This window comes from Drosophila arizonae, chromosome 3, assembly GCF_054131065.1.
Source record: "Drosophila arizonae isolate 15081-1271.41 chromosome 3, UAZ_ARI_1.0, whole genome shotgun sequence".
Classification (NCBI taxonomy): domain Eukaryota; kingdom Metazoa; phylum Arthropoda; class Insecta; order Diptera; family Drosophilidae; genus Drosophila; species Drosophila arizonae.
The window spans coordinates 25,645,135-25,658,667 of NC_142923.1; the positions used below are offsets into that span (position 1 = coordinate 25,645,135).

The 13,533-nt window shown below is 36.6% G+C and overlaps 1 protein-coding gene across 8 annotated transcripts; it reads right to left on the reverse strand.

Annotated features, from left to right (window-relative positions):
- Positions 1-91: 91 nt before the first annotated feature.
- fusl (transmembrane protein fuseless) lies at positions 92-12,535 on the reverse strand. Of its 8 annotated transcripts, none has more exons than XM_089465645.1 (6): positions 12,383-12,498; positions 11,945-12,124; positions 2,556-3,773; positions 965-1,117; positions 688-871; positions 92-628 (listed from the first exon to the last, which is right to left on the reverse strand). In XM_089465645.1, exons 3-6 carry the CDS (start codon positions 3,288-3,290, stop codon positions 294-296), a joined length of 1,407 nt encoding a protein of 468 aa, XP_089321771.1. In that variant the 5' UTR covers positions 3,291-3,773; positions 11,945-12,124; positions 12,383-12,498; the 3' UTR covers positions 92-293. The 8 variants fall into 8 exon arrangements, with proteins under 8 accessions (XP_089321771.1, XP_089321774.1, XP_089321773.1 ...); XM_089465648.1 differs by having other exon boundaries at positions 11,945-12,119; positions 12,383-12,438; XM_089465647.1 differs by having other exon boundaries at positions 11,945-12,119; positions 12,308-12,395.
- Positions 12,536-13,533: the final 998 nt, after the last annotated feature.

The window sequence follows — 13,533 nt, forward strand, 5'->3', positions numbered from 1 at the left end:
TTATAGAAAGCGAAACTTAAATTGAAATGCAAAATGTACAGAAGAAAATCTTGAAAAGAAAAGCGAATGCCTAACAACAATATAACGTAGATTTATATATAGATATTTTTAAATATATATATTTACATATATTAATTATTTTGTACAATTTTAAATAAAAGTTAGATTTAGATAAACTAATAATCCAGGCTTTAAGTATGCTTGCGCTTCAACAACAAGCATGAACTAGCATTAAGTTTATGCATCTAAAATTAGTTTAACACCTATGCATGTATGTAAAAGCTAATCCTCATCTAGATGATCTGGGCTGCGGGGGCGTGTGGCTTCTCGATCAGACTGTGATGTGCCTCCATGTCCTTTTCCAAGTGCTTGCCAAGGGTCGTGTGATCCGCTTTCAGATAATAGAGTGGCGCATCCAGGTGCGAAAATTGCTCGGCGGCAACCTTTTTGCGTCGTTCGCGTAGAAAGTGTAAGCGCACATAATTGATGGGCAGGTGAACGGCCTCGGCACCAGAGCCCTCACCATCGATGAATACACCACGCACCAGAATCGAGTTGGAGCACTTGAGAGCGGCCAGGAGTAGAAAGGGGACGATATGCGTTATCCAGAAGCTCAATATACGATTGTCTGTAAAAATACATTATTTAATTCAGCTGCAAAGATAATGCTTTATATTGCATATTCACCTGGATACAGGTAAACATCAAGCAAATTCCAAATGCCACGCCAAGCATTCACAGCACCGAAAAATGTCATCAGATAGTAAATATCGCATATGATTATCTTCAATAATCCGCTAATTCGACGGCAAACGTAGCGCATCAAAGGTTGTAGGATGAAGGTAACAAAGACTGTCAGGTAACCAATTAGCTGCAGGCGAGAGAGAGAGAGAGAGAGAGAGAGAGAGAGAGAGAGAGAGATAGAGTCAGTTGAGAGATTTTTTTTGGGAAGCTTTGAGCTTACCAGGGATCCCCAGGCGGACTTTGCCTTATCTCGCGGGAACAGAGTCAAATCAAAGATGCCCCAAACGCCGCGCCAAGCGATGACCACGAGGCTGCCAATGACAAACACCGAGAATAATGTGTCCAGCACGTAGAGGCCGGGCTGAGCGAAGCCCTAAATGCATGGAAAACGAAACAAACAAGCCAATTAATAATAATAATAAGAATAAATAAATAAATAGTCGAGGCGCATTCGCTACTTAATAATATTAAACTTAGCTACGATTGAGCGGCGACTGCATGAATTGCATTAACCTATTTCTACACAATGCGATTTTCGAATGGAATCACCCGAGGGACTAACAGTCAGCGCAGCAATGTCCTTGGTCAAGCACCGTGCTTACACGGGGACTTCACACTATTTGACATTCTGTGGCACCGTCGCATTCTATGCTCGCTCATGGAGAGTCTTAAGGTCACAGATCTTGTTCATTTATGGAAGATTATTTAGTGTTTGGCTACCTCATGCTCATAGACACACTGGCAACTCGGGACTCTATAATTTTGTTGGCATGTTTGGCGCAAGAATTATAATAGATGGACTATATTTCCTTATATTTGATATCTGGCAAGTGTGCTATACTTTTCTAACGTTTCAGATTTACATAAGTCAACTGTATTCTGATCCCATGCCAAAGTTACGAAAAGTTAACAATGTTTTGGTTTGCCGACTTCATCAGAGTACTCTTTATATCTTAGGGTCGTATTTCAGTTTGACTTTCGATCGGTTCTAATTTAAGCAGTCTTCCTTTTTAGAATCAAAGGCTTTAAGTTAAAGCTAACATGGCAGAAAAAGCACATAAATATCTTTTGGGTGTTAAATATCAATTCTTCACAAACTGAATATTATACAGAGCGAGTACAATTAAAATAATAGATATGGTATCTATCACGATCTTTGCTATAAAACAAATAATTTACGTAAGTCAAGCTGCATAAGCAGATATAAAAGAAGAAGGAGTATGATTGGAATAGGATCCAAATCGGGCTGTCTCAATTAGATCACTCATACTAGTTGATTGTGTTAACATTCTCAGATTTAATTCGAATGAATTGTTCAAGGTTTCATATAAGGGAATAACTATTAAAATTGCTGATTGTATTCGTCTGAAAAATAGTTGAAATAAATAATGTTGATCGCCTGTCTGATTGAAAATTGCAATTTTTTTTTTTATACTATTTAAAATATTATATAATTTTTGTAAACCTGATTAGATTCATAATTTTTCTTTTATTATTATATTTTTTATTTACTATAAAAGATTAAGATTAACTATGCTAATCAAGTTAATTCAATTAATATTATTCGAATGCTGTCAATATATTTTTATCTGAGAATCTGATCTCATGTTTCTTATTAAGAACTGATATGGATTTGCACTGTTCACGTGAAGAGCCTGAAAACTCTAATACAAGTGTGATTCATAAGTTTTCAACTATATTTAATAATAAAATATAATTTTTAATGGTTATTTTCGATATCCCATATATAAATTATAATGAATCCTTTCTATGTAGATAACATTATATTTTATCTAAGTATTACGACTTACCGGTATTTTGAACATGGTGTCCACCTCAAAGTAGTCATTCTTGTGGTCCATGGTGACGGTGTAGGGCGCCGCACCCAGGTTGCGCAGTGTCCGAGTGCCCACCAGGAAGAGCAGAGCGACGAGAGTGACCACGGAAATGATGGCCAGGGAATCGATGCTGGTCAGCCAGTCGCAGACCATCCAAGCGCCGCGCCACATATTCACACAGACCACACCGAAGACGGCGGTGTAGAGGCGCGAGATGGCATAGTAGGTCAGCCGCCGCTTGTCCGGATGTATGTGATCCTTGAAGAAGTTCTGTGTGATGGTGAATATGAAGTGTCCCAGGCCGCCGATGGCGAAGGAGGCCAGCGCCGAGAAGGGCAGACTGTTTGGGAAGAGCAGCACGCCCATCAGCTCCCAGGTGCCGCGCCAATAGGCGATCACGCACGGCGCTACGATTAGGCAGGATAACAGCACATCCAGCACCTCCAGCAGCAGCTCGTGCAGGTTGCGTCGCGGCGCCTCGGGCGAATACTTTTGGCTGTGCACCGTGTGGCTGCAGGTGTGATGCATGTTCAAATGCGGATGGCCGAGCTGTTGTTGTTGTTGTGGATGCTGTGGATGCTGCTGCGGATGCAGCTGCGTGTGTGCATGCTGCTCTGAAGTCTTGCGGCTGCCAATGATAATTGGCGTCGATGTGGTCGTTATGCATTTGTCCGTGGACAACATGTTGTTGTGTTCCTGTTCCGTCATTTGTCGGCCTGCCTCCCAGTCCGGGTCCGATTTCGAGTCCAAAATCTCTGGGCTTTGCTAATTTACGTGATCTCTGTGATCTGTCGTGTCTGAGTTTCTACTCCTGTTTAGCTGCACTGGCGCTCACCCTGAACGGCTCTCAACTGTTCATCGGCGCTTTAATACTGTTTTTGCAGTGGGTTCGGCTCTGTCGATTCGCAAATGCTGACATTGTGTGTTGATTGGCCTGCCAGCTCTACTAGCAGCTCATTGGGCTCTTCCTCTTTCTCCTTATCGCTACGCCGTTGCACCGTTGCACTGATAATAATCCAGCACTGATAATTATTATACTAGTTAACTAACAGCCAGTCAGACTGTTGTGTCCAATCGCCGTTTCCCCAGCAGTTGTCTATCTCGATTGTGTAATCCGCATCAACCGTAGACAAACGCTCTGCTCGTCTGCTCGTCTTTCTCTCTCTCTGTCTGTTGTCGATGTTTGTCGGCCTGCAAATGCAAATTTTGATTTCAATTTACATACTTTATGGCAATAATTGAGTTAACACCGTGATGAGTTTGAAGTTTATTCAGATGTTTGCTAAAATGGGCATGCCGCATGCAGACTTCTATCAAGGGGTTCATTAGATCTTATCTTTAGCACATTTATCTATTCGTCTCATGAAAGCAACAACAATAATAAGATAAATAGTTTACTTTTTACTTCGTTTCATTTTCTCTTATCAGCTGTTTTCCAGATGAAAATTTACTTAGATAATTATCACCTAAAAAATGCAAGACCTCACTTTCTTACGCCTCACAATATTAAATCTATATAGATATAAATATCTTGGCAAGCTGCACTTAATACCTGAAATACCGTTTGGAAGGCTACCGTGAATCAGGTGGCGTGATCTATATTCAAGATAAACGGTTGAAGCAATATAGCGGTGCTGCTGCCTGTTTTTCTATAGGTATAAGACCGGCAATCGTTGAGCTAATGTGGGATAGAAACATGCAGTGTTACACACTCCTCTAACATGCTCAAATTTATTTTATAATATATTTTTATTTGCTTAAAATTGACTAAAATCAAATATTAATATAAGCTTCTCTCTGTTATAGGCATTTGATTTAGTCTATTCATTGATTGAATATTGATGCTTAAAGAAATATAGACATAAAATCTGGCAAGTATGTTTTTGTACAGTATATCTCGATCCGTATATAATTTACAATTTTTTTGTCTTGAGATATTATGTCATCTAGTTGGGTTAGTTTTGCAATCCAAAACAGTAAAAAATATTATTTTTGAAAATTCTACTGATTCCATCCGATTAAATACATTGAGCCTTGGAAGCAGGTACAGTCGACAATAAAAAACAGTTATCTTTATTTTGAAAATGAAGTTATTCCAATTTGGGATGCCTCAAAAGATGGATCATAGAACTATATCTATGTAATATCGAGTTAAACTAAATATGGGTATCCGTAAGATAAATCGAAATAAAGTAATTAAAATTTATTGTTAAATTCGGAATTAGATTTATAAAATATGCATATGTATGAATGTTTCACGAATATTTATGATAAAGGCTATTCAAATATCTAATCAGATTTTCATATATGCTCACTGGAAGAAATCAACTGATTAATACAAATTTGGGTTCTGCATGTCTAATTAGATTGTTTATGACTCTGGCTGACTTAGGTTTCCGCTTGGATCTTGGGCATAGGCGAAATGCTCTCGAATAAAGGTGTTTCGGTTATTATTATTATATTTCTTTGTTTGGGGGTCAACAAAACGGTGATGTGAATGCCCCTACTAGTCCAGTATGAATCGCTTCAGTCAAGTACTTAATGGATTCAATTTAAGATGAGCTTAATACTAAATTGACAGAGACTGACAATTGAACTGGCTTGCGTTAGAGTCTTCCAGGCAGGCCTTGCCGGCATAGGTTGATTAACATTTAGGGCTCGAGGTGCCAAATTTAGTAACCATGTTCCAATAGATGATGCTCATACAGTAACTAAACTCAAGAGGCAAACTGAGCTCTCCATGAAGATATGTATGTATATTTATAAATCTAGGTTTGCATGCCCGTGTGTCTATATATAACATATGTTTCTGTTGCTCAAAATGAAACACGCGATGCTCGTTCACTCAGTGAGTGGCGCTAATTAGAGAAACTTATAACACATGCATGAATTAAAATGATTTAAGTGACGCAGGATGTTTCTGATTTGCTGCTTGGCAATGGTGGCGTATGCGCAATAATTAAAAATGGCATTGGCTATGGCTACGGCTATGGCTCTGGCTCTTGTTATGGCTCTGGCACTGTGGGTCTGCTTCTGGGGCTGTCTATTTGAAGGTCTATCAAATGCTAATGCTGAAATGGCATTGCGACATGGAAATAGAAACGACGTTTGCTTTTTTGAGTTTGGGTCAAGCGCATTCGCATTCGCATTCGCGTTCACATTTATGTAAATCTGATGTGGTGAATTTTTGTAAATAAATGGAACTCCCGCTGTGCAGCTCATTAAGGCAGTCATTGCTCAGCAGGACTTCCTTATCATATTTGGGGTCGCTTTTTGTTGTTGATTATACCGCATGATAATTTAGATCAAATCAAGCATTGCATACACGCATTTCAAGATTAAATATAGATCTATATAGAGAGTGAGCGAGACAGAACTTGATAGATCCGAGTCAAATGTCTCTATCCCAGTCTACATTGTACTCCAATTACCTCAGCTAATTGAGCAGCAGCTCGGTGACAATGGAAATGTCGGGCTGCCTTGCAAATTGCAAATTTATGCATTGCTTATCTGATCGGTCTCCCACCCCCCAGCACACTATCGCCGCCCAGCCTTGGCTAATTATATGGACCAACAAATTCAAAGGCGAATCCATGTTTCTACACATCTCTGTTCGCCTCTAATCGAGTACTTGCTTTGTTCAGCGTTTAGACAAGTTGTTGGATTTTATGGCTTGCCCGCGAGATTCTTGTGCAAATAGTTCGAGATTTGCACAAGACTTAGATAATGTCGAGCAAACGCGTACAATTGTTTGCTTTTATACTCTACATTGAGTGCTGTAATAGCATTGGCGTATAATACTCGTTAAAATATGTGTAAATATTGTATATTGTACTATGGTCTTAATACGTGCGTCGGCACTTAATGAACTAAGCAAATGCCGAGATCTTTTTCGATTTCTATATATGTGAATGAAATAAATTCGGATCTATTTAAATGGAGCTTCATCAATATTTAGACCTATTTAAAGACCGATGTAGCCTAGATTTTCTGCCTTATTGAAATAAGACTGAGCTACAAATTATATCTGAACAATATTTTTTTAGTGCACAAATGAGGTTTACTTATCTTATAGCATAAGTAAGGGCTCTGCTAGAAGGCGTACTTAATTTTCTAAAAAAAAAAAAAACTTAAATTGAATATTGTATTTTCTTTGCAATTAATTTATTATTTTAAAGTTATAGTAGTTTAAATAGTTGAAAAGATCTATGCAGTCAATTATTGGGGAAGGAAAATATTTTTATCAATAATTATTTTAAAATAGTATATATATTACCCCCTCGTTTGCCGGTAAAATTCATTTTGATACATCTAGAAGAACCAGGCATATATGTAAATAGGTTAATACCTTCGACTATGCTTCCGCCCAATCGGAATCTCTAGAATTCTATATTTTCCATTGTAAACTGGCTGTCTGCAGTGCGTCGACTTTTTATGGAAAATAACACATTTTATTGATAGACAACTAATTTAAATATTCAAAGATAAAAGTTGTCACTGAGCCGGTGGCTAAAACCTGTTGACACTTGTTGATAATGTGACTGTTGAAGCTGTTCGCATGCAAATTGAATAATACTCAGGCACTTGATTCTTAAGCTCCAACCAGTCTTTGTTTGTTGTCTACAATATAGAGCATGAATTGATCGATGCATCGATAAGGAGACAGCTGCTGATATGCTAAATAGTTAGTCCTACCCCACTTCGTGAAATGGAATTATTTGATTGACTTCAAAGATAAGAATTGAGGAAATCACTGGCTATAAAAACCACTGACTATTCTTTTGCCCACGCGCTGAACTTGTATTTATTCAATGAATATTCATAATGAATACTTTAAGCATATGCTAGCACTCAAAGCATAGACCGATCTATAACTTTACAATAATACATTTACAGTATTCGCATATTCTCACTTTTGCTGTGGCGCCTGTTTTATATTAATTAAACACTTTTCTAACGGAACTGTAGTTAATCTCTGATTCCAGATTGCTGGCATAGATCGACTACAGCTGAATTAAGCGAGATCTTTGCAAAGCTCTGCGAAGCGAGAGTTAAACAAACTGTAATCTTATCAACTGGAAACGCTAAAGCACACGTTCTTATCAAACAATCAATTTACAATCCTGAATAAAGATTATGCGTGTAATCACATACAAAAAAAAAAATCATATACACATAAACAAAACGAATAGAAATACAAAAAAACCCCATCAAATTATAACGCATACTAATTTAAATACGTATGTATGTAAATAATAAATAACAACAACAACAACTACAGTAGTGCCAATTGTTTACCGTTTCAAATTAGCATTAGTTTTGCTGTGGTGGCGTCTCCGGCGGCTGCAATGTGGGTGCGTGAGCGGCAAGTGCGAGTGTGTGACAGATAGAGAGAGAGACAGAGAGAGTGTGAAATTCAGAGGAGCTTGGTCGAGTAATTTTTATGTTATTTTTAAAATTTTTTTTATGGGTGTACATATAAATATATGCTTTATTATTTGCACTGGCTGTTCGGCACGTGTAATTAGTGAACTTTTGATTTGATTCGGCTTAACTCAAAAGACTGATCGAAATGGCGTTTGGTGCCATATTGAAATTGTCGCGAACCGGAAGTTAATTTTCCAACACTTGTTCAAGCTTCGGCTTCGGCTTCGTTGTCGTTTTTGCTGTCGCTGTCGATTACGATTGCGATTGCGATTTCGATTTCGATTTACTTTCGATTAATGAGTCTGTTGTCGAAGGAGTTTGTTGTTCGAATGAACGAACGCGACATTAGGCGCTACTTTATGTATTATTGGATTGGCTTAGTAGCAGAGCACGTAAACACACACACACACGCACACATACACAGAGACACACAGGCAAATATGCAAACATACAAATACATAGGCTGACACAGTGAGAGAAGAGAGAGAGATACACACTCACAGACACACACACACACAGTGTCACAGCTGCAATCTAGTTTATTTGTGCGGTTATTTGAACTTCGAGATATATATTTTTGAGCTGCGCGAGCTTTCGACACTTGGACGCCACAGCATCCAGCACGGAGGTCACTTTCGTCAGTCGTCAATGGCAGCAAAAACTGAACTGCGTTTGTTCTGAGTTACGCTTTTGAACTGAGTTAGGGTCGCCAGACCGCGTATCGCGTACCCAGATTCGCACTCGTGTCCATTGCTCTACGGCCATAGCCGAGCTACGAGCGAGCTTATCAAACCGTACAACACATCATTTAAGTTCTTCTTCTTCTTCTATTTTTGTTGCTGCTTTTTTTCGGATAAAAACCGTTTCGTCGATCTGTGATCTGTGATCTCTGAGGTCGATCGCGGATCTGCGCTCAGCATAAAGCTCACTGCTGATAACGGTCGGCTAATTCAAATATTCAAATATTTGATTAACTTTTAAAAATTTTCCGACCATGTAGCTTTACTTTGATACGATTTGAATATAGCAGAGAATATACGACTTACAGACACAACAATATTTTCTTACGTCTTTCCCTTGAAACTACTGCTGAACTCGAGCTTTAACAACTATTTACGTAAGAAACATATCGATCGATTTTTAGTTATCTCTGATTACCGAATTAGTAATAAGGAATACTAAAGTACGCTTCCAAAGGCTAGTATGTCATAAACATTGCTTGACTTGTTGTTCTTTACTAAACAACTAGGATATGAGATCCATTTACATTATTATGTCGTCTGTTACAATAATACAGCAAATAATAAAGTATTTAATGATACCCCAAAAGAATTGGATAATATATTAATCAAAAATTAAATTAAGAAAAACAAGTAAGAACGTTGCAGTCGGGCGTTACCGACTGCTGAATACTCATTCACTTCCCATCAGCAATTTAGTTGCTAAGTATTGTAGAAAATTCAGTTTTCCCCGATATGTCACGCCCCTAATGGGCGTAGACATATAAGTCATTAGACTTTGTAAAATCATACCATTAGTTTACGTGCAAAATTTTAGCGTTCTAGCTGTAAAACTCTTGGAGATACAGTTTTATCCGATTTGCCACACCCCCAATGGGCGTAGATATGTCCCTCATAGCTTGTGATCTTGGGTGATCGACACGGATCTACATACCAAATTTCAGGTTTCTAGCTCTTCAACTATACATACATTTTACGATTTTCCACGCCCCTAGTGGGCGGATCGGGAAATTTTAATACTTTATAAATCGGAGATATACCCGAGTATGTTTTCAAAATTTCAAGTCTCTGGTTTCAATACCGCCGAAAAAAATTGCGTTCATACGGACAGACGGACGGACAAGACGGACATTGCACAAAACCAATATACTAATTCATTTTCGTGAATCAATATAATAATTCATTTTCGTGAATCAGTATAAAAATAAATAAATGAACCTACAAATAAATACATGTATATATCTGTTAATCATAAATCAAGTTTTCACGAAAAAAATAATCATGCTGCAGACTGATACTATACTTATGTATGTGTGATAATAATTCGATGTTGATTAGATTTGATTCTATGGTAAGCAAGTGTTTAGAATATGCGGAATCCGAAGCTCATTTCCCACGTCGTTATTATATAATTCAATAATGTGTTTCAATTAATAGATTAAAAAGCATTTACAAATATCTAGTGCCTGAAAATCAAAATAGACAATTTTATGTACATATATATTTCCTTTTCTATAATAGAAGAAAATCCGAGTACATGATCAGTTGAATTAAATACGGAAGATTATGTCTTTTATAAATTACAATATTTAAATTTCAAATTAAGTTTAACTAAGTAGAATGAATGCTACGTGCAAAATATTGCAATTATAATGAGGGAGCTGAATAGGAACCTACCTACCCGACTTATGTGATATATGCATATTGAAAAAGGTTTATAATTTCGAAAAAAAAGTTGAATCAATATTCATATGAACTTAATTTACTTACCAAATATAAAAATATATATAATTCTTAATGATGTTTCATTATTTTAATTAAATTATTTCTTTTACTATAAAAAATTTTGCATTAAAATTCAAGATTCCATAAAAAGGTAGACCACTATTGCTAGAGCAACTCGTATGTTGATCCTGAATAATATAATATATATATTCTATCGGGTCACCCGTTACATATTCATGCACAAAAGCATTATACCCGTTCCAAGCATTTGCCATGGGTATACAGACAGTTGCTTAATAATTATAAAGTAAATCACATAGAAATTCAATATCTAAAATCGCTGTTTAGTGCGGAATGCTTTATATGTTTGCTGGATAGTTAAACAGCTAAAAGCCTTTTAAGTTTTTCCTATGATCGAGCCACCAAATGGATAATGGCAAATGCCAATGGAAACATCGCACTTTGGAATCTCGATTGTGCACTTAGCACTTGCGCCAAACAGTGGATCTAATAAATTTTTTTAAATTATTACTATTTTATGAGCTTCATAAACTTATTGACTTTATAAATATTCAATTTGCAAATAAGTTGGGAAACTAGAACTGAAACAACGACAGCTGCCGGCAAACTTTCCCTTTATAACAACTATCTGGCTATTAATTTATGCCAGAATCTCATTAGTTAAAGATAACAAAAATAATTTTTTTTTTTTTTTTTTTTGTGATTTGATCAATACGATTGTACAAATATTAAATTCAGTCTGTCTGGCTTAATGTAAAAAAAATTAAATCGTAATTCGAACAATTGTTCCCACCGCCATCACTCACAATTTCATTAATATATAATGAATGATAGAAATAGGCGATTCCATAACCCATATTAATATATGTATATGTTCGATTTACTAATTAGCTAATTACACAAGCCAACAAAATTTGCCAGAAATAAATCGAAATGTATTGAATTTTCATATCCACAAAATAAAAGTGAAAAAGCTTAATGTGTTAATAAAAACTTCAAAAGAGATAGATAGAGAGAGAGAGAAAAAGAGAGAGGAAAGAGAGAGGAATGAGAGAGAGAGAGAGAGAGCCCTCGAAAAGAGAACAATGAGAAAGCGGCAGCTCCAAATATCATTAAATGGTGTTTTGGATACATTCTACAGGTCTTTTAATTGATAATTATAATCATAATTTCTATTCATATTTTCAAACTGTTAAATAAATTCTTCAATTAATATTTCGGAATCTCTAAGCTGATTTGAATTAAATATCTAATTCATAAATCCTTTTATGTGCTTTTAGAGTAAATTGAAAAACCTGATCTTTTTTAGTCCGATTTACAGACCAAATTTTCTAAAAAACAACGTATTAATCTTATACATGACTACTATATTCCATTACATTTTGTTAGTATGTGCTATCATTGCTCCATGAACTGTTTCCAACGGGTAATCACAATGACTTCACTTACCCGAATTTAGGGGTACGCCTAAAGTTAGTATTAATATGGCCTCTTGACGAAAAATGATATGTGTGTCATTATATCTTATCGTTATCATTATCACCAATACACTTTTGACCCATTAGATAGCCTTACTCAGAGACTAGACACAGGTGGTATTTAAAATGCGTTTGGCTTCGCATAACTGACCTAGCATAAGATTATTTAATTAAACTCATTTTTATTTATGGCTCGGCGCTTGTTCAGAAAGAAGAGAAAAGAAACAAAAAATATTCAAATTCCATTTGACACACATTTCTTGTCTCTTTCGAAGATTTTTGATGCAATTACTTATGCAAACGAAATCAATTTTTGTTTATTTATTAAAATTACCGCAAACTCTTTAATCAAACGTTGGAATTTTTGACAGTAAAATAAATAAATAAAATATGGAACACGAGTATTTACATAGTACAACAGTCCAGCGATCCGGATTCTCATCAACTAACAAAGTTAGTCAAATACCTCCACAAAATGAGCTCCTGAGCCAATCGAACGTCTCAGCTGCGCGGCTTATCAGCATTGATAAGGGGCAAATATTAAATACTTTACTTTAGCGATCTCCGTATTCCGCTGCTCGATTTACTCTGAAACACAGAGAAATTCACTTACACCCGATTGGAACAAGTGCAAAAAAGAAAAAAAGACTTCTCGCTGCGAACGAGACTGTGAATTCAGGCGCCATGGGTCATATGTAGCGGGCAATGCCTGATAATCAATATGTTATCAATTATTCAGAGCGACATCAGGAACAACTGTCTGCCAAACATGTGTTCATTTGAATAAGTTTGAAATGTTTGCTCAATTTCAATATTTATTAGCGTTCCTGCTCAAGCTTATGCAAATGAGAGATACCTGGATACCACTAAAGGATATATAGGAGAGGGAGAGAAAGAGGGATAGAGGTGAAGAGACTGAGATAGAGAGAGAGAGAGAGAGACCGGCAGAGAGAGAGAGACAGACAGGGAGAGAGAGAGAGAGAGAGAGAGAGAGTGGAATGGTGATTGGGGAGGGAGAGAGAGTGATTATATAGAGTGCAAAGGAGACTTAGCAAATTAAAGACAATATATTATATATGTTTGTACATATATGTATGTACACATGTATATACATTCTTAAGTAAGATTAACAAACAGTAGATCTGTTGCCGAGCTGATTTAACCCGGTGCAACTGTCTGGCTTTATATATAAAGAAATTCGTTTTATACCCTGAACCCATTTATACCCATCAGGGTATAATGGTTTCGCTGAAAGTATGTAACCGGCAGAAGGAGGCGTGGCAGACTCCATAAAGTACATATATTCTCGATCAAAGCGATGATATGAGTTGATTTCGATTTTTGAACTTTCTAAAATTCTATCCAAAACAGAACATAAGTAATCTCTATTACCAAGAGCGCTCTTAGCTATAGATTCTGATTCAGCGCAAATCAATAGGTCAGACTTCACAAATATTGAACTTTTAGCATTGTATTTCCATCTAGATGGTTTTAGCATGTCTGTCACAATAGAAATCAAATATTGAATACGTTTTAGTGAGAATATTATGAATAAACAGG